This window comes from Onychostruthus taczanowskii, unplaced genomic scaffold, assembly GCF_017590055.1.
Source record: "Onychostruthus taczanowskii isolate IOZ18803 unplaced genomic scaffold, ASM1759005v1 scaffold256, whole genome shotgun sequence".
Lineage (NCBI taxonomy): Eukaryota > Metazoa > Chordata > Aves > Passeriformes > Passeridae > Onychostruthus > Onychostruthus taczanowskii.
Window position 1 is genome coordinate 29,835 of NW_024499862.1, and position 19,865 is coordinate 49,699.

Below are 19,865 nucleotides of genomic sequence, written 5' to 3' on the forward strand. Positions count from 1 at the left end.
TCTCTTCCCCTTTTTGATACGAACTTTAAGTACTACTCTACCTGAATCTCTTTGTAAGGATATGAACATTTCTCTTTTCTCTCCTACTCTGCTTGTTTTCCCAGTGCATGCTGTTGAGATTAGGTGTTGCTGTATCCTTTTTTTTCCTCTGAACTACAGAACTAACATGATTTTTGTTATTTGCTGAGCCCATAAATCTCCTTTGGAAGGAGCTGTTGATCTAGGCTGGGATTTGAGGAGGTTTCCAGGAAGCTAAAGGGAGAGCTGTGCAAGGTCATTCTTCTATGGTAAACGAGGTGGAAAAGGTGGAGAATCCTTGTCTTAAATTATTTTAGTATCCCCGTGTTGGACATAATGTTTTGGCATATGTTTGGCTGCACTGTGCAGCTAATGTGCTTGAGGAGAATACACTGATATATTAGAGCAACTTCTGCCTTTTCAAGTCAGATGAGAGAATTATCTCACTTAATCTCATTTGTACAACATGTTAGAGAATATTTCCTGAAAATTCATGTACTAAGCCAGCTGATCTGTGAGTAGTTTGTAGGAACGTTTACAGGGGTTAGTAAACCATTGGATTTTTCTATGGGTAATCATGGCAGTTGCAGGTTGAGATGTGGTGTTTCAAGTCAGTAGCATCTGGCAGAGGGCTCAGACTCTCAGCTTTGCTTAGCTGCAACATTTAATGTGTTGCTCCCTGCCTCATTCCCCTCTTCACAACACATCTTTATGCCACTTCCATCTTCCTGCCTCTGTGCTCCTGTAAGATATTTTCCTCCAGAAAATTCGTCCCCACTTTGAAAAGTGGTGTCCTTTCTCACCTTGGAGCAATGTGTTTGGGTGGCAGTCTTTGGTTTTTTGGAACCTTCACATGTTTATTGACAGAGTCCTGAATGGCTGTAAGTGCTGTTAATCGTCTTTTAGGGGTTAAGAACTGAGTTTTGTGAAGTCCAAGGAGGTTTTGTAATTGTCCAGGTCAGAAATGCAGGATGGGAAGAATTCTTCAGATCGATAGCATTAGTTAAAACTGTGTTACTAAAACCATTAACAAATCTTGGTTCTATAAAGCAGACAGAATTCTTGACAAACTTAAGTTGTTTAGCAGGTATCTTTATTTTGCCTGTTAGGTGTAGTTAAGGAAATGAAAAAATGTATTTGTTTCTTCAGAAATAAGAGTCTTTGGTCCTAGCAGACAGTCTTTTAAAGATCTTCTGTTCTCTTTTCTTGTCCTGTTCCTTAGCTTAGCAGGCTAAATAGCCTGCTGGTTTGTGTTAGGCTAAACATGTATCTGCAATGTAGAGTATGTACATATGTGCTTAGCATAATCATCAGTGATCAAGGAGAAATAAATCTGCGGGCTGGTGGAAGACTTTTAGAAACTGAACAGCTCTACTGCAGGGTTATAAGTCACTTATTGGAGAGGAGTTTTATAAAAACTACTTGGTTGTGGAAAGCATAGCAGAGCACTCCGGGAACATTTCTTTTTCAGTAGCCATAACTATTAATAGGGGTCACACACAATGTAAATCTAGTGTAACATGTTAGTTAATGTCTGGTCCTTCTCAAATGATGCCCTGGGATTTCTCTGGTACTGTGCTATTCCTGTAAGTTTTGTCATGCTCACTAGTCCTCAGTACAACTTCACATGTGCCAACACGTGTGACTACCCAGGTGATAAATCTGATGAACACCATAATCCTGCAAAGGGTTCTAGGAGCACAGCTACCACAAGGATCATCCCTCTGCCTCTCTGTGCATCACTGTGCCAGTGCAGCTGTGGGATTAACCTTACTTTGGAGCTGTTCTGACTGGAAGAATAGCCTCAGATAAAGCAAGACTTGCATTTCAGCATTTTACAGAGTCTGAGATGGCTCATGACTGAAAGGTGGGTGGGATAGGAATGAGCTGAGGGACCAAAAGATGGTGGGACAAAGAAAGTTTTATTCCTTTGGTGTTATGAAATCATAGAATGTCCTGAGATAGAAGGTACCCACAAGGATAATCACGTAGGTCCAGTTTAAATGCAGACCCATCAGAGCCAGGATCTCTGTAGAACTTTGTTATAAATGAATGTTAGCCAGCTAGTGTCTGTACAAAAGGCAGCAAGACTTGACACTTCACTGGCAGCTGAGGCACAGAACTCTTGGCTTGAGTGCAAATAATAAGTGCAGCATGAAACAGCCTAGTGTTGTTGGTAACTGTTAAGAAGAATAGCATAACATAATGCCAAGGCCACTTCTTTCTTTCCTTCCCCTGCCCACCATCACATATACTTTCAAATTTTTACTGGGAATTTTTTTTTTTAAAGTTCATTGATACAGTTCTCAGCACAGGAACACAAACCTGTGTGCTGTCGCTGTGGTAGTGGCAGTGACAGGTCTGCACTCCAGTCAGAGATAGCAAAAGGAATATCTGAAGCCAGTGCATCTCTGAGCTCTTTGAAATGCAGAACCATTACCTTAATTCCAAGTACCACAACCTATTCTCTGGGCATTTAGCTGCAAGAGGACCTCTCCCTTCATCAGAGCCTTAGGGGGAGTGTACTTTAGCATTTCCTTTTCTAACTGTACATTCTCTATTTTTCATGCCTGTCTCTTTAGGTTTAGTAGGAGTTTTGTATAAATACAAGTACAGCTTCTGGTAGTTTACTGAAAAAATGTTAATTGAAAAAAAAAAAAAGAGTTCACAGCATACTCAAGTAAAGGCTTTAAAGGAGAGGCTAGTTCAAATCAGATCTTTAGCTTTGCAGCTGTTGTGGTTTGCTACTGGCTAAACACCAGGCACCCACAAAAGTTACTTGCTCACCCTCTCTTGCTCTCAGCTGGGCATAGGGAGAAAAAAAACTAACTAAGGGCTCATGAGTTGAGGTGAGGACTGAGAGAAAACACTCTTAAGGGCAAAATAGGTTCAAATTTAAAGGTATAAAGTAAGTTTCTTATTAACAGAGTCAGAGGAAGATAATGAGAAGTAAAATAAGCCTTTAAACCACCTTTTTCCATCCCCAGCTGAGCCCTCTTTCCCACTGACAGTGCAGGGAGACAGGACATGGGGGTTTTGATCACTTCGTCGCCTGAGATCTTTTTCTGTTTGCTCAGGGAGAGGAGTCTTTCTTCTGCTATGGCATGAATCCCTCTCACGGACAAACTGTCTTCCCAAAACTATTGTGGCATGTCACTTGTCAATGGGGTGCAGTCCCCTAAGGATAGGCTGTTTGAGTTTGGAAGCAAGGGCCCTCAATCCCTGGAAGCAGAGGCCCTCTCTCTCTATTTGGGTCTCCCACTGGATCGCAGCTTTCTCTGGCATCCACCCGCTCTGGCACGAGCACTTCTCCCATTGGCTGCGAGTGGATCTCTGCATCCCCCATGGACTTTGTGCATCACAGGGGGACAGTTTGTTTCCCCATAGTCCTCATCATGGCTTGCAGAGGAATCTCGACTTTAACACTTGGAGCACCTCTTCCCCCTCTTTTTCCACTGACCTTGGTGTTGTCCTGCTGTTCTCCCTCACATGTGCTCCCCTCCTCCTCTGCTCTGCCTAGAAGTAAAACTGCTGCTCATAGGTACTTTTGATAACAAGTTCTGCTAATTCGAAGATTCCTACAGGATCCCGCTGCTCAGAGACATTGATCTCGTCTAGGTTCCCTGCCGGAGAGTCTCTCACCATATTTCTGCTGCTGGCCATGCGGCCCCGACACCACCAAGTGGGCGGTGACGGCCAGCACAGCACTGGCGCTGTTTAACGCCTCTCTTCCTGCGGGGCGCTGGGAACGAGAGGCTGCTGCCACTGGCCCTGCCCTTCTTCCCGCAGCACGGCTGGCTGGGGATGGCCGGGCAGTGCCAGGATGGCAGCAGCTGCGGCGCCTCACCACCCCTGGAGAAAACTGCGCGCGTGTGCTTTCAATTTTCCTTCTTAACTGTGTCATCAGAGAGGCATTACCACCCTCTCTGACTGAGCCAACAGCATGTCCATCTTCAGAGCCATCAGAGATTGGCTCTGTTGGACATGGTGGGAGCTTCTAGCAGCTTCTCACAGAAGCTACTCCTGTGGCCCTCCCCCACTACCAAAAACCAGGCTGTGCCAAATCAGCACAGCAGCTTGTCTTGTGCAAGGCTCTCAAGGCAGCAGCATTTCTAATCTTTGTTAATAATGTAGCAATACTTGGTGATCTGACTCCATTAGCTCCTAAAGTAATAGCCCACGATTACTGAACTGTGTTTTACTTTGCTAAATTGAAAGGTGAAGTCTGCCTTCCTGAGCCCATGAATTTACCTGTTAAAATGGCCACAGCCTCTGGCTTCTTTGAGTTTGATTGTATGACTTTGGATAAACCTGGTAGAGTGATACTGAAATGGAGTTGCAATTTAGATTTTCATCCTGAGATTGATGCTCCTGGTATTCCATAAAGTCATTTAAGTAGCAAACTAGAAGATAGCCATTGCCTCCCATAGATTTTAAAGATAAGCATGTATATATTGATTTTCATAATAGTTGTACTTATAGCAGTGCCTTACCTGCTCCAGTGCATACAAAAGATAATTGACTAAGCCATCAAAAGAATATTCTTAGTATAGAAAGAAGGGGAAGATGTTGGAATCCGAAATGCAAGGGTCTCTCAGAACTTTGGGCCTGTAAGTCAAAGCTTAGAATTAAACACAGGATTTGATCTGAGACCCTGGAAAAGGTTTCCAAACTTAGGTGCTGGAAGCGAGAATGTGGATTTATAGTTTAAAGCAGGGACATGTTAAGCTAAATAGAAGAAAGTTTAGAGTTTTGGAGTTTAAGATACAGAAAAAATAGAAGTAGTTACAAAGGTAAACAAGAGGTTTAGAATGCAGTACTGTAGGTTTATGGGTCATAACATGAATGGCTAAGAAAGTTTATACTGTAGCATGAGTCCATAAGATGAAATATTTAAGGATTGGGTCAAAAACATAAATATCCTTGTTGGTAGTGTTTTGTTGGTGAATAAATCCTTAAAAAGTCTTGTAACTAGAAGTCTTGTGACCTTCTGAACCATGCAGTGAAGATGTGAGCCAAACTCACCCTTCCTGCGTATGTAGAAGATAAGAAAAATAAATCCCATCATCTAAAAAACTCAGAGGTACCATCTCTAACTCATTCAAAACTCCTTCAAAAATCCCCATACCATATCTCTGCCAAATCCCTTCTAGGGGTGTGTGGTGCTGCCAGCATTGTCACATTGCTGTATGTGGGAAGGGCAGAGATGGGGTGGGCCAAATTCCCCAAATCCCAACACTGGTGACAGTTACTGTGGCCCTACTAGTGGTTTGTAAATACCCTGCTTGGACCATTTCTGCAAAGACTTTTCCTTTCCTAGTATGTTCTCTGGGCAGCAGTAACAAGACTGATAGGCAGAGTGCTGAGCGTTACTAAGACGATGATGATTTTTAAAGGCACTTGCATGTTATATTAAAGCATGTGCTCTGCTCATTTGTTAGTTTAGATGTGTTGTGCCTCTGTGTTTTACAGTAGTGAGAGAAGTTATGCGTAGCTAACAGCAGAGCTTTCTTTTCTGGCCTCTGGGATCTTGTTTTTGCCCTAGATGAAGAATACATGCAAGTGAGGACTGAATACCTAATCTGAAGTAACCCCAAATTAAATTTACTTTCCTTCATTCTAGCAGTGGCTCTGTGTAAGGAGGGGCATTACAGCAGTTTTCTCTGTCACGCACCCTACTATGCAAGCAAGAGAGAAACCCAGGCAATTTTCTTGCCATTTTACATTGTGATGGAAATGAAAGGAGCTGCCTTATTGCTGGAATATGGTATTATTGCTATGACAGTGTGAGCTATATTGTTAACTATTTTTCTATTACAGTTCACGATCTGCAGAGCTTCGGACTTGATAATGTAAGTGTTCCTAAGGCAGTGTTCTAGTTCTTTTAGTCTATTTTCCTTCTGGATTTCCCTCACATTGCTACATTGAGATCCTAGATTGCTGCAGATTTGGCTTTTTGGGTCTAAGCAGAACCTGGGTCCTGCTTTCAGAGTGTTCTGAATTACATTCTGTGACATTTGCATGCTGCTTGGCAAGCCTGTGCCTCTCTTCCTGAGCCTGCCTTTTTCCTTAATCTATGCTTCACAGTTTCTTAAGGTTGATATTGTCACAGCTGCTTCTGGATCTGTTGAAGTTTACCTTGTGCTGGGAGGAAAGCAGACAATGCTCGTATTTATTCCTCAAGGCAGCTGATAGCATGTGCTCCTATTGCAGAGAGAGGAGTGGGTGGGAGAGCCTGCTCTGTAGATGGGAGGAAAGGACACTGAGATCTGTGGAGCAGGAGAAGGAGAAATACCTTGTCTTGAAATCTCCTATGAATAAAAAAGAAAAGCAAATGTTTTGGAGTTTACTGTTGGGATGCAGAGAGAAAAGAAGCACCTGTCTCCATTCTAGAGCCACGCTCAGAAAAATATACCAGTCATGACCATCAGGCCCTTTACCTCACCCCTCATGTGCTGTGCAGCTATTTGAGTTACTAGCATTTCCATTTCAGATCAATATGACGCACTATATCAAACATCTCTCATTTGGAAGGGATTATCCTGGCATTGTGAACCCTCTGGATGGGACAGCCGTCACTGCACAGCAAGGTAAAAGACAGCTGAAAGAAGCCTCTTTTTAAGTGTCTCTATTAATAAGTGTTAGAAGAGAACAGGAGCAAAGTTCTCAGTTTCAACAAAAACCCTGACAGTGTTATGTGAAATGTGACTCCTCCACCTTGTGCTCTTTCTGGAGCAGCTGTCTCCATTCGCCTGGAAGAAATCTGCCAACATGTTTGGATTCTGTGACCTTCCTGAAAGGTGTCTCTGTTCAGTGTTTGTGAATGCACAACAGCAGGTACAGCATGTCATTATTAAAAGCCTACCTCAGATATAGTTCAAGGAGAGCCCTGTCTAACTACTACATACAGTGAGAGAGAACCAGAAGATGCAGGGTAATCAAAAAAGACCTAATTGGTAGTTGCTGGAGAGCTGTGGTGTCTGCCTGACCTTGACATACACAACAGTAAGAGCTTGAAAAGCTGCAGTGAAGTTGAAATATTGCTGATCTTTTCTAGATAGCTCCAAATTTTCTGGCTTGTGGGACAGATTTTTCTTCCTGCTGCTGTGCTTGAGTTTATATCCACAAGCCTGCTTTTTTATGAAAGGTCCTTTACATGCCACTGCAGAGGTGTTTGTTTTTTTTTTAGATCCACTGAAGTCTGAATAGTTTGTCTTTGAAGGTAATTGGAGCTTATGTAATAAAGCTTGGAGAAAGAAGTCATTTGCTTTGAAGTGGTGATAGGATTGTTAGTCCTACCTGAATCTGTTCTTTAAAGTTTTCTACCACTGATTTTGATCCTTGTACCCAAATCAGAGCATGGCATTTGAAAAAAAAAGTACAAAAAATTAAAAGGTTTCATAATGTTTGATACATTTATGATGCTGTAGTTATTCTGTGGAGTAACAAACTATCTGAGAGGGAGGACCTGTAGCTGACTGGTAAATTTCTGCATAAGCTCAAGCTTTTCATCCTGAGCCTCAGGGAAATTTACCTCAGTTGGTAAATTCTTGAAGAATTTGTTCTGAAGACATGCTCCAGTAAAGAAGTGGGAGCAGTAGATTGCAGGTCAAATTTATGTTTATTGCAGCTAAAGTTACCATATGAAAGAATTACTTCTGCTGCAGAAATGGATGGATAGTCTTCTCTAGGGAATTTTAATAGAATATAATTCTCTTCTTGCATTGTGTTATCCTTAAGAGAACTGAAGGAACAGGTTGGTCTGAGGCAACAGAAGGGGTCTTCAGTGGTCCAGATCTTCCCTTTCATTGTCTGATACAATAAATGCCATGCTTTCACAGGAATAAAGTGCAGTGTTAATTGAAGTTGATTTGAGATACTCATTTAGACCTGAATAAGTTTTCTTAGGGCCATGTTGTTAAGAAATTTCCTGGACTAGAATTGAATTTGCAAGAAGTTTTACTGGTAAAGGTATAGCAAGTTTGTAGAAGTTTTTCTATTTATTCAAGGCCAAAATGCCATGAGTTTTGGTTTTGGTTGGAGCAGAAATGAAATTCACTTTGGCAAAAGGAAGACACATTTCAGACATTAACTTTACTGTCCTTGAAAACATCCAGCAGCTATTGTGCAGAAAGATGTTCCCTGACAAGCTGAACAAAACCAGTTTGTGTCTACCTGACCTGTCAGTGAAAAGCTTCCAGCTTATTGCTTTATATTAATTGTGTCTCTCTCTGTCTTTGCTTACAGCTTCCATGATGTTTCAATATTTTGTCAAAGTGGTCCCCACTGTGTACAGGAAAGTAGATGGTGAAGTAAGTATCTTTTTCCCTGCTACTCTGACAAGTGAAAGCCTTCACTTTCTCCTCATATTCTTGATGCTGACAGTAACTGTGGATTCAGATGTGTTTCCAGATGTATACCAGGGGCTGTATTGTACATTCAGTACTTGGAACCCCACGTGTGGAATTCAGTAAAGAAACCTGGATTGTATGTTTCTCCACTTGGATTGTAATTTGTGTCAGATAACTTAGTAGGGATGATAGAACATAATTTCGTTTTACAGAAACCCAGTTTAATTGCTCTAAGAATAGGGCTAGTATGAACAATGTGTAGAAAAATGGCAGGGCGCAGAAGAATGCTGAAGGGTGATCTTAATTTATGTGAAGACAGGCTATCTCTGCCTTTCTCTGCTCTCCTGCCTCTATGTATTATTTTCCTTGTTCTCACTCTTGATTATTTATGGCTTTTTGCTATCAGTGCTGTCTCCTGAAGCACGCTTAACAGGATTGCATTTTGGTCCTGCAGAGGATGACATAGACTCAGGGTTGACAGGGACAGCTTATCCTATTGTGTGCCAACAGAGACCAAATAGTCCAGCCTGGGTGTTATGCTTCCCTCATACTATGGGCTAGCTGCAGCTTTGACTGGTAGCCTGTAGTAAAAGTAGACCTGATAGCAAATACCTGATCCTGATAGAGCTCTTCGTGACTCTTTCTAGCCACTGTCAGGCTGCCCATATGGGCAGGACTACACTGATGTGGTTCACTGAACTCATGTTTTAGTAACCTTTCCTATTCCCTGTTAGCAAAACAATGTTTGCTGTGTTTGTTTCCTGGTAGGTGGTAAGAACTAACCAGTTCTCAGTTACACGACATGAGAAAATAGCAAATGGGCTACTGGGAGACCAGGGTCTGCCTGGTGTCTTTGTGCTGTATGAGCTTTCACCCATGATGGTGAAGCTGACAGAGAAACACAGGTAAGAGATATTTCATTCTATTTTGTTCATCCTTCATTGATTTTGTAATTTTGCATAGATTGAAACTTCATTGTCATTTAGACATGATAGTGCAAATGCCTGAAATTCATCCAAGCCCCTTCCCAGGCTGTGGAAAGGAAGAGGTGCTCACCGATGCCCTTCCTCTCAGTGTGAACTGTGGTCTGGGTTTTTTCTGTTACTATGTATCAAGATGGAAAAGGAAAGTGGTGCATGGAGCAGAAGCGTGATATAATGGTTCTTGGTTCAGACGTCTAATGGGAAGATTAGATTTATGGAGCATACCCATTTTGCCAGCAGCACCCACACAGTCCAGCTGGTTCCTTACTCTGCATTTGCTATAGCTTTTCTACATCTTCCAGCCAGTGTGGAACCTCTTCTCTCTGGGTTAATGGCTGGCAATGCAACTGCAGGGGAAGGGAAGGGGTTGTAGCTGTCCAATCTTTGAGGTTCATAATGGAGGGCAGAAAATGTCTATATCTTAAAATACATTAACGTGTGCTTAGGATTTAATTACTGTGTCACGTGACCCTCCTGTGCATTCTCACTGGGTAGGAATGAATAATGTCTTAGGGAATTAAAGCCTGTCTTTCAAATTTATAAATTCAGTACTTCCTCTTAGTACTGCTGACTAAAAGTAGCAGTGACAAACTCTATTCTGTAGCCAATAGGGGTTAATTAATTCTTTAATTTGAGAATTGTTAGCTATGAATATTTAGGTAATGCATACTTACATGGTATGATGAATATTAGAATTATTAGTTAATTGTTACATACCTGACATTGGTATCTGAGCTCATGCTGGTTGTTCAAATTCTAGGTCCTTTACTCACTTTCTCACTGGAGTTTGTGCCATTGTTGGAGGCATATTTACAGGTATTGCACCTTTCAATCATTTTGCTTTCTAAAGTGTAAATATTTACTATCTTACACTAAAGTCTGCATGTCTAGTAGTAAGTCCTTTTTAGATTAAGAGATATTATTTCAGTTCTTGGGAAGTGATACAGCATGTTCTGCAGAGCTACAGGAGTGCCATCAGACTGTAGCTAGCACTGTAGGCTTACGAGATGCTGTAGATAATGTAGACCTATTACAGCATTTCATTTCATTAGATCTGTAGACCTGTCATAATATATAATTCTGATGCTCTACAGGACATTTTGTTTTCTGACAAAGCTGTTATTCACAGACCATATGAAAGTGTCTGTACTTGCATTCTTGGCCAGCTTGGGTCTGTAAGTAGATAGTTGTTTTCATGTGGAATCAATGCCAGTTAAGTCTGTGAACCCAGGTTGCCATGGGCATAATATATATCTGAGAGATATCAAACTGCTTCCAAACATAGGAGGTCTAGCTAGTATTCTGCAAGGACTAGACGGGGTCTTGTGAGAAGGGGCTCAGAGGTTCCTGCAGATCCATCTGAGTATCTGCAGTTCACTCTCAGTGCTGGCATCTGGAATAGCTAATCAGTATCTGCTCAGCTCTGTGCATTGGTGCAGCTGTGCTCTCCAGGTAGTAATCCAGGGTGCTCATAGTCAGACATGTAGATGTTAAGGACCAGCCTGAAGATGTGATCAGGGACCTGAGAAACCAGTTTCTGTTTCACTTAACATCTGTATCAAATACCTATAACATCATACCTTTATCTGCGAGGTTTTCCCATCATCTGAGATGTCACAGTGCTCAATTAACCTGATACTGTTAAACAGAATTTCTGTCTGCAATAAATTTTATCCTATTCATCTCTCTGATTTGAAAAGTTATTCAGAAATTACTTTCATGACAAATTCAGGTGCCCCTTAGCACTGACTGGGTTTGACAGCCAATTCATGTTTCTGCCATACACCATGCTCAGACTCTGTATTCTAGAGATCAAATCAACTACTGGCCAATAAGGTCTTTACTTGTACTGGCAGTAGTGTGGCCAACAGGACCATGGCGGTGACTGTCCCCCACTACACATTGATGATGCACCTTGAATCCTGGGTTCAGTTCTGGACCCTTCATGACAAGCAAGACATTGAGGTGCTGCAGCAAGTCCAGAGAAGAGAATGGAGCTGTGGAAGGAGCTAGAACGTAGGTCTGATAAGGAGCAGGTGGGGTTGCTCAGCCTGCAGAAGAAGAAGCTCAAGAGGGACCTTCTTGCTCTCTGCAACTGTGTGAAAGGAGGTTGGAGCCAGATGAGGGTCAGTCTCTTCTTCTAACAGGGACAGGATGAAAGCAAATGGCCTCAAGTTGTACCAGAGGAAGTTTAGATTGGATATTAGAAAAAAAAAAATGTCATAGAAAGGGTTGTCTGTGGCACAAGCTGCCCAGGGCAGTGGTAGAGTCACCCTCCCTGGAGGAATCTAAAAGATGTATAGATGTGACACTTAAGGACGTGGTTTAGTGGTGGGCTTGGCAGAGCTGGGGGCAATTGGACGCTATGACCTTAGAGGTCTTTTGCAACCTAGATGATTCTATGCTATTCTAACCTAGATGGTTCTGTGCTATGCTATCACTCTAAAGTCACCTCAGTGTTCGTGTAACAGTATCAAATTGATCCCACAAGTAGAGATAATTTCAGGGCAAAACCACCACTCAAGAGTTATCTGAGGCATGATAGACCAAATATTAAGTCCAAGAATTCCATATTATATAGTAATAAACAGAAGATTCAATTCCCATTTTACCTGCATTGCTTTGTATCATATTGAAATGTCTTTGTATACAGCCAGGCAATCATTTACTTATTCCTTTGATTGAAGTTTTGAATAAAAGAGTATGAAGCTTTATAAAATCCAATCATTGGAAAATAGCTCCTGAGCAACCTTTGTGTTCCTTCCCTGGCAGGAGCTCAAGGTTCCTGTCCTGTGAAAACCTTGGTTGTCTGGGGTTTGTGGTACAGTAGACCATTCTGAGTTTTTCTGTGGTCACAAACAAACACTGAGTTAATAGGCTTCTTCAGGGCTGGAGAGGTTTGAGGAAAATATTGCAGAAAGAATTAAAGGCAGTGGTTTGTATTGCTTTGTGTCTGGTGGGTGTACATTGCCATCTCCAATAAAGGGCATCCTTTAAGGGCAGCATATGGTACTTTTAAGGTTGCTGTGAAATGAGCAAGAAATGGGAAACATGTCCTTTGCAAGCTGAGTCAAGGCAACAAGTGGCATAAAGCACATCAGCTTCATCTCCAAACTCTTCTCGGTCATCAGTAAACACACATGACGGAGCCTGTCTTTTATTTCTGGAAAAGGGATCTTTTCTAGAGAAGTATGATCACCTCTGTCCTGCAGGGTGGGTCTTGTCTGTCCTGAGGAGTTGAGGACTTTACTGTTCTGAGCAGCAACAGCAGCAGCAGAGCCTTCTGTCTGGTGGACCTGGGATTCCTTTCCTCTGACAGCAGGGTTTGTGTTTTCTATCTTTGGGAGTTGTTCTCTCTTTGAGGCATGTCTGACTTCATCCATTTGGTTTTTCTTTTTAGTTGCTGGTTTCATTGACTCCTTCATCTATCACTCAGCACGTGCCATCCAGAAGAAAATTGAACTTGGGAAGACAACATAAATAAGCAATGGCATCAACCCATTTAAAAACAAATAAACCAAACAAACAGACAAACAAAAACAGACAAAACAAAGTAATCCTCCCAAGCCTCCATGGAAAACTGAACAGGCTCTTTGAAGCACAAGTGATCTTGTGAGAGTGCACAGGAGAAGAGGTTTGCAACTTCCAGATGGCCCTAACCACCCATATGTTACTGTTCCCTGATTCTTTGGCCTTAGTTTGTGGTTCGAACAACTTGAACCTTGCTGCTATAAAGATTAGCTATCGCATCTGGCTCTGCAGGCCCTACTGTCACACTCTTTTTGCGTCAGTCCATGTTCCTCCAGTTCTATTCCCCTTCCCAACAGAGATGCTGGAGATACTGCATTCTGTTTGCCTCTAGGAATAATGTACTTTATTGTCAGGAGACCTGTAATGGATTGAAGTTGCCATCAAATAAGCTTTCTAGCAGCACCATCAGGGATTTTTAATTTTTCCATAAAATGTTTCTGAGTGCGCTGATGCTGTAGGTCAGACCTCTAAAAATGTGCTGAATCCCATCTGTTGCCTTCCAGCCATCCTGGACTGTATGGGGAACCTAAGCATTTGGGATGTACTTTCTGTGCTGGGGAAGCTCCCAGTTGTTCTTCTTCTGAAAGATGCAAGTTGATGTTTCAGAAAAAAAAAGTGTCCGGAATTTTAACTGATTTTTTAATTGGATTTTTTTTTTTTTTCATTTCCTCTTGGTATATATTTTCAAATAAAGTCCATCCTCTCTTGTGCTAGTAAGGCATATGGAAGAATAATTAAATTATTTGAACTAGTCCTGATACTGAATTGGAAATAAGAATGAAACGACACATTGCATTGTGGCAGAGTATGTAGAGATTCTGATGATGATGGGGCTTTTTTGTGTTAAATCATTACACAAGTGAGTAAAGTGCTTGGTATCTGAAACTATATTGGGAGAAATTTGAAAATAATGAGGAAAAAATTTTGTGAATTATTGCCTATTTGATGTAAAACAGATTGATTACTCTTAAATCTCAGATCTGGATTTGCTTTGGTATGACTCTGATATTGGTCCAAGCAATTGGACAGGCACAGGATCAGATACTGCAGAGAGAAAGCTGTTTTATAATTTATTTTAAAGCTGGTTTTGCTATGTGGTTGAGTTTTTTAATTAGTTGAACTTACCTGTAAACCAGGGAATATAAAAACTGCTGTTTTCTCAGCTGGGGAGAAAAGCAATTTGTGGCATGGGTAAGGAGAATTATTATCTCCAAGCAAGAATGTTGAAAAGCAGGTTTGTTTTAAATGCCTTTTTACAAGGATATTTAATGAATCCAGTGGGTCAGGATCACATACTACAGCATGAGGAATGGAACACAGTATCTGTATGTTTCTCAGGATCAAAAAGTGACCTGAACAGCTTCAATTGCTCATCAGTGCATTTCAGCTTTGCAACTAAATTTATAGGAGTAGTAGGAGAGAGAAGATGAAAGGAAGTAATGCAGCAAGAGTTTAACCCACAGTAAAACAGTTATCACTGTTTCCTGTCAAGGGCTGGCTTGTCCTTGATAGGAAAGCCAATTGCTTGTAACCGGTACAAGCATTGGAGATTATTTCCCAGAGTACACCTGAGGACTAAAGAAAAGTGAAGGGAAGGTGAAGGTGCAATACTTGTACTCATCATGGGAAACTGGGAATAGTGGAGAGAAGAAATCTAAGACACTGAAATGGAGATTCTATCTGGAGAGATAGAAAATTAATGAACCTAAGTTCATTAAAGTTAAGTAATACAGGCTTCTGCTATCACTAGGAAGGATATGAGTCCAAGAGTTCTGGTGATTTGAATAGACTGAAAGCCCAAGTGACTAAGAACCATGATAAAGCTGAATCTGAACCAAGGATGTTAGTGATTGAAAGTGATAAAAGACATCTTGCTAACCCTGCTCTGGAGTACGAAAAAACTTCTTTGGGGAGGTCAGTCCCCAGGGTCTGCAGTCTTGATCTGCATCCCCATGTTCTGCAGGGATGCTTTTTCAGACTTGTAAGGGGTCAAAAAGCAAAGGAGGTGGTGGTTCATGTGTTTTCAAAGTTTATTCAACGTAAGATCATTTCAAATGTGTTTGATTCTCTTGTCTTCTGTCACCATGTTTGATTTGTCCCTTCTTATTCTTTCTTGATACAATTTAAAAAATATTCCCTTAGTTAAGGACTGTAAAAATAAAAGTCTTAGTAAAAGACTGGGCAGGATGAGGAGGGCATCTTCCTTTCCTAAGAGCAACTACAAACCTCCCCCAAAAGCCATCTGTGGTTGAAAATACCCGCTCTGTCATGTGGACAGCCACATTTGAGCAGCTGCTGTCCACCACTGGCTTCACAGCCCTGCAGGGCCACACACAGGCTCCATGCCCACTTCCAGCCCCAGCATCTCCTCTTTGTCCCTCCCAACCAGCTTGGGCAGAACTGTGCCCAACCTCTGTCCAGCTGAACACATCATTGCTACTGCCATGGGAGAATGGCACCCACAGTACCCAGCTGGTAGGACCAGCACAAGCAGTACCAAAACCCTGCAAATTGCAGGGTCTGTGAGCCCAGGTGGTGAGGTGGAGCAGCAAGCTAAAGAGCCAGGACAGCTGCTGGCAGTGTTCTTTGATAATTCCTGGCCAAACAGCCTGGCTCTAGTTTCTTGGAAATGCATCACTTGTAGAATACAATCCTTCCTATATGTACCTGTTACTCAATGGGGCTGAATTCAACATCAGTGAAGCCGCAGGGCTCTCGTCCTGCAGAAGGCTCCAGACCGGTGAGGTTTTTTCCCATTAGTGGGGCCAGTTCCCTTCACTGTCTGCTCCAAAGCCAAACACGGAGACCTGTGTGCATGCCAGCAAGAGCCAATGCTGTGTGGGTAATGGGGCATCCTACAAGCATATGGACAAGCAGTGCAAGGGGAGGTACAGTGGCAGCAGCTGGTACTACCATTGTCTGTGCTCACCTGATGGCAGGTGTGCAAGGCAAAGAGCAGGGCTGTGAAGCCAGTGGAGAGGTATCACACGTGATGCTGTGTCCAGTTGTCATGGATGTACCTGAGGAAAGTTGGGCCCAGATCAACACCTGAGTGGGGAGTGGAGTGATATGGTGCTCTCTGTGCTGGAACAGGACAGCCAGCCCAATACAGTGCAGCCACTGGCTCACTGCCCAGCAGAGTTGTGCCTGTCCCTGAGGAGCTGGAGCCCATGGAGCCATTAGCTTGTTCTTTGATGAACTGTTTAACTCTCACATGTGCTGCAAAAGCAGAGGTGAGCAGTGATCATGTACACCTGCTGCTGAGGGGACCCATTTCTTTGCAGAGGGTATCTGTTGTCTCCCAGCACCCAGCCTAGTGGCATCTCCCACCCCTTGAGCTGGCCCAGCTGTAGGAAGGGACGCATCAAGCCCATGGCCCCTCTGTGGGCACAGCTGCCATCCCGCTCATAGGAGTATGGTACTACAGGTTGCCTGAGCCCTGTGGGGACAGGTCAATGCCCAGCTACCTCAAAGTGCAGGGCAGAGGGATGCCCAGTACCCTTTGTGCCATCAGGACTAGTGCCAGGTCTCCAGTGAGGCACTGGAAACCCCGACCACACTGCGCCATCCGCAGGGTTTCCAGCACAAGAGACACCATCCCCCAATGCTGACACACCGTGTGAGTTCTCCCGTGGAGAAGACACTGGTAACCCACTGCAGCTCCAGAGGTTTGAAGGGGACAAGGACAAGGTGAACATTGTGCCTTAGGTTCACTGCACTCTTCTGGGTACATGAATGTCGCTGTAGAGATGGACAAGACACCTCTTCATGCAAAATAGCCCAATCTTTATTGTTCACAGTTCATATTTATCATATTTATCTCAGTTCTAAAGGCATCATGTTTAATTGGTAACTTACTGCAAATCAGTTCATTGCTTAGTAGTTGCTAGTGTATGTGTCCATCAAAAACTTTCCTCTCTAACGATGTTTACATTCTTGTTTCATGGGTACAGAATTATTCTCACAGTCAGAGCCTCTATTTTCACAGGTGCAATTCCTTTCTCACAGTAACTTGCTAGGCTAGCTGTTAGCTGCACCCAGCTGATACAGCAGGCCTAATCTATGATTTTAGGGTAACAAGGCTCTTATTCTATAAGGCTTTACCAATATGCAACACATGAAGAGATGTGTTGTTCTCATTCCAACATCCAGCTCAAAGCCAGTGATCTTTGCTCTGTTCACCCTAAAGGACAGCAGGATGGTGTGTCCCAAAACAAAGGTGCATCTTTCCAGGCTCTTGGTCCCACCAGCCAGGGACAGCAGGTCACCCCAGCCAGCAGCAAAGAGTGGATATGGGTGACACAAGGCCTGTGTCCCGGGATGTAGGGCTCTGGAGAGCAGGGTCAGCCAGCCACCTCCTTCACAGGGTTTGTATTGGCAGATTTCAACAGCATGGACAGGGGCTGAGGCGTGCTAGGGTTTTCAGAAGACAGGGAGAGACCAAGTCCCTTTAGGTCACCCACCTCAGCACCCAGTCATGAGCGTCAATTAGCAGCCCATGACTGGACTCTTTCTGTTTTTTCTGACTCAGCTGCCCCAAGTTCCCCACCACTGCATACGTCCTGCAATGAGATGGGTCCCACACATCAGCTGTGAGGGCCCAGAGGACCTTGAAGAGCTGCTGAAATATGGCCTGGAGCTGGATACCACTCAGGGGACCTTGCAGGGTCTAGGGGAACAAGCACTGTGACATGCAGCATTAGCACCTCCACCAATAGCCCAAAGGGAGACAGAGCCCCATTTCTCCTAGCAGAGACCTGGGAAAGAACAGAAAAAACAGATGGGATATTAGGAAAAGGGTGCAAAACAGCTCAGGCAGCAGGGTATGAGGGGGAGGAAGGATTGAGCTGGGATCTCTGCATCCCTCTATCCCCATCATATCTGTTCTTGGCCCTGCCCCACTGCAAACAGATTCAGGGAGCCTGGGATGACCAATAAGCACCTGCCCATTCCCTCACTTACCAACCACCACTGAACTTCATCTGAGGAGAGCTCATGGTGTGCACCTGTCAGCAGAGGCCCTATGGCTGCCTTGTAGCAGGTGTTGAACCATGCAGAGCTGTTGGTGGGGGCTGTGCAGTGGGCAGTGAGGGTGTGGAGGAGAGAGGGAACCCAACAGACAGGACCACTGCCATCTGTGAGGGCTCAGAAACATTGCCACAGGACGGGCAGCACAGGCCCAGCACCACCTTTGTGTACATCTGTAACAGCATCCTATGTGCCACCTGCAGTGATACATCACAAACACCAGTGGCAGTGGCACCACAGAATGCCTTCTCACCCGCCCTCTCTGCCCAGCTTCCTAGGACACCCCTTGGATGCTCACCCACCCTGAGGGAACTGAAATAGCCCAATATTAATTTCCTTTTCTAACTGTTCAATAACATTATTTCTGTGTTCTGCTGTTGCCACTGCCACCATTTACTTCAGGGCAGACAGAGCTGGCTGGCAGCATGTGCTGTACAAGAAACTTCTCTCTGCCTGCAACACATTTAGGATTTGTAAACTGACCTGTGAACTAGTAGCAAAGCATCATCACCCTGGCTCAAGTCAAACACCAGCTTCGCCATCCTAAGTGGTGTACATTCACCTACCAAGTGCACAATGCTAGCAGTGAGCCCTCTTCCCCATGCATGAAGAGAAGCCGGGGCAGAGGAGCCCCACCGTCTGTCTGCCCTGCTAAGCCCATGCAGGCACCATGCAGCTCCCACCCTAGCAGTCCTGGGGTTCTGCAGTTTCAAGGGCATTAAATCATTGCCAGGTAGAACATCTGTTCTCTATCAAAAAGCATGTAGCCTAAGGTCAGAGGGAAAAGGGTTTTCCATTCCTCAGGGAATTTGTGAAGTGCTCAGTGACTTAGGACTTGGCTTCTGTGGCCCAAGGCAAGAGCAAAGAGCAGAGCTTCATGGACAGCCTTCATCCCAGGGTCAGAAGAGAACACAGCTGGTTTGTGCAGGTGTTCCCTCTGTACTAGAAAATCCCTCATGTTCTCCCAGCAGCACCTTGTGCCTCCCTCAGTTGCTATGTGTCAGCACTAGCTCCATTTCTCCATAGAAACCATTTTCTGCAGCTCCTGGAGAACAGAGCCCTAATGGACATCCCTGCTCACCATGGTATCTGATTCAGATCTACTCAGATCTGACCCCCAGAACATGTCCCAGACAGCAAAACTGCTGTCCCAGGGGTCCAGTCAGCCAACAGAGATGGGAGACAGAACAGAATGGGAGAATCTGTGGCTGTGACAGCCTGGTCAGAGAGTGAGAAAACTAGGTAAATTTTCCCAGAATCAGCTTGTGAGACTTTAGGGAGTTTAAGATAGACAGTGATAGCTTGTTATTGTAAACCACCTGCAGGTGTTGTTTTCTTACTCTCTGTTTTCCTGTTTTTCTCAAAGATTGTATATAAGAAAGGCATTTTGTTAATTAGCCAATCAGGTGAAATGTATTGATAATTGACCAGTCTGGTCTATCTGTATTGGAACAGTGTATAAAAAGAGAGAATTTGAAGTAAAGCAAGCTACTGTGCAAACCATCCTTCTGCTGGTGAGTCTGTGTCGTTTCTTACTTAACAGCAAAAAGAAGCTGCATGATCCTAGGTGGCTAAAGCATGGGATGCCTGCTGTCTCTTCTAATAGCCTGTCCCTTCTAAAAGCCCAGGAACCATCACCCCATATTAAAGGGGGAAGCACAAACAAGCCGTCACCAGTGCAACTGGAAACCCAGATGTGAGTTCTCCCAAGCAGGAAGTTGCCATGAAATGCCAGCTCTTCTCCCCACAGGGTGGCTACCAGAGCCCCCACACTTTTCCTGCTGGCGTTCACAAGTTCCTATGAGTTCATCTTTTGTACTCTTGCAAGCACCCATTCCACTGAGCACAAACTGGTGAAGGTGATGCTTCTGGGCTCAATAGCTTCTGCAGTGCTTTTTGCAAGTGCAGCAGCTGTGAAGGGAAGAGGAAATGTTGCACCATGCTGTGGGGGAGA

The 19,865-nt window shown here is 43.7% G+C and overlaps 2 protein-coding genes across 2 annotated transcripts in view; one reads left to right on the forward strand and one right to left on the reverse strand.

The window, feature by feature from the left end:
• ERGIC3 (ERGIC and golgi 3) overlaps positions 1 to 19,414 on the forward strand; it is a 32,369-nt gene extending 12,955 nt beyond the window's left edge. The window contains exons 8-13 of the mRNA XM_041407155.1: positions 5,839 to 5,870; positions 6,512 to 6,608; positions 8,266 to 8,330; positions 9,138 to 9,274; positions 10,113 to 10,168; positions 12,753 to 19,414. Of these exons, the coding sequence (XP_041263089.1) occupies positions 5,839 to 5,870; positions 6,512 to 6,608; positions 8,266 to 8,330; positions 9,138 to 9,274; positions 10,113 to 10,168; positions 12,753 to 12,832 (467 nt within the window). The 3' untranslated portion in view covers positions 12,833 to 19,414. The remainder of the gene's footprint in view (positions 1 to 5,838; positions 5,871 to 6,511; positions 6,609 to 8,265; positions 8,331 to 9,137; positions 9,275 to 10,112; positions 10,169 to 12,752) is intronic.
• LOC121337211 (CMP-N-acetylneuraminate-beta-galactosamide-alpha-2,3-sialyltransferase 2-like) lies at positions 15,541 to 18,453 on the reverse strand. The gene is given in 8 exon segments (XM_041407162.1): positions 15,541 to 15,690; positions 15,813 to 15,931; positions 16,061 to 16,102; positions 16,498 to 16,683; positions 16,954 to 17,066; positions 17,347 to 17,552; positions 17,846 to 18,027; positions 18,423 to 18,453. Coding segments are annotated over 8 exon segments (1,029 nt in total).
• Positions 19,415 to 19,865: the final 451 nt, after the last annotated feature.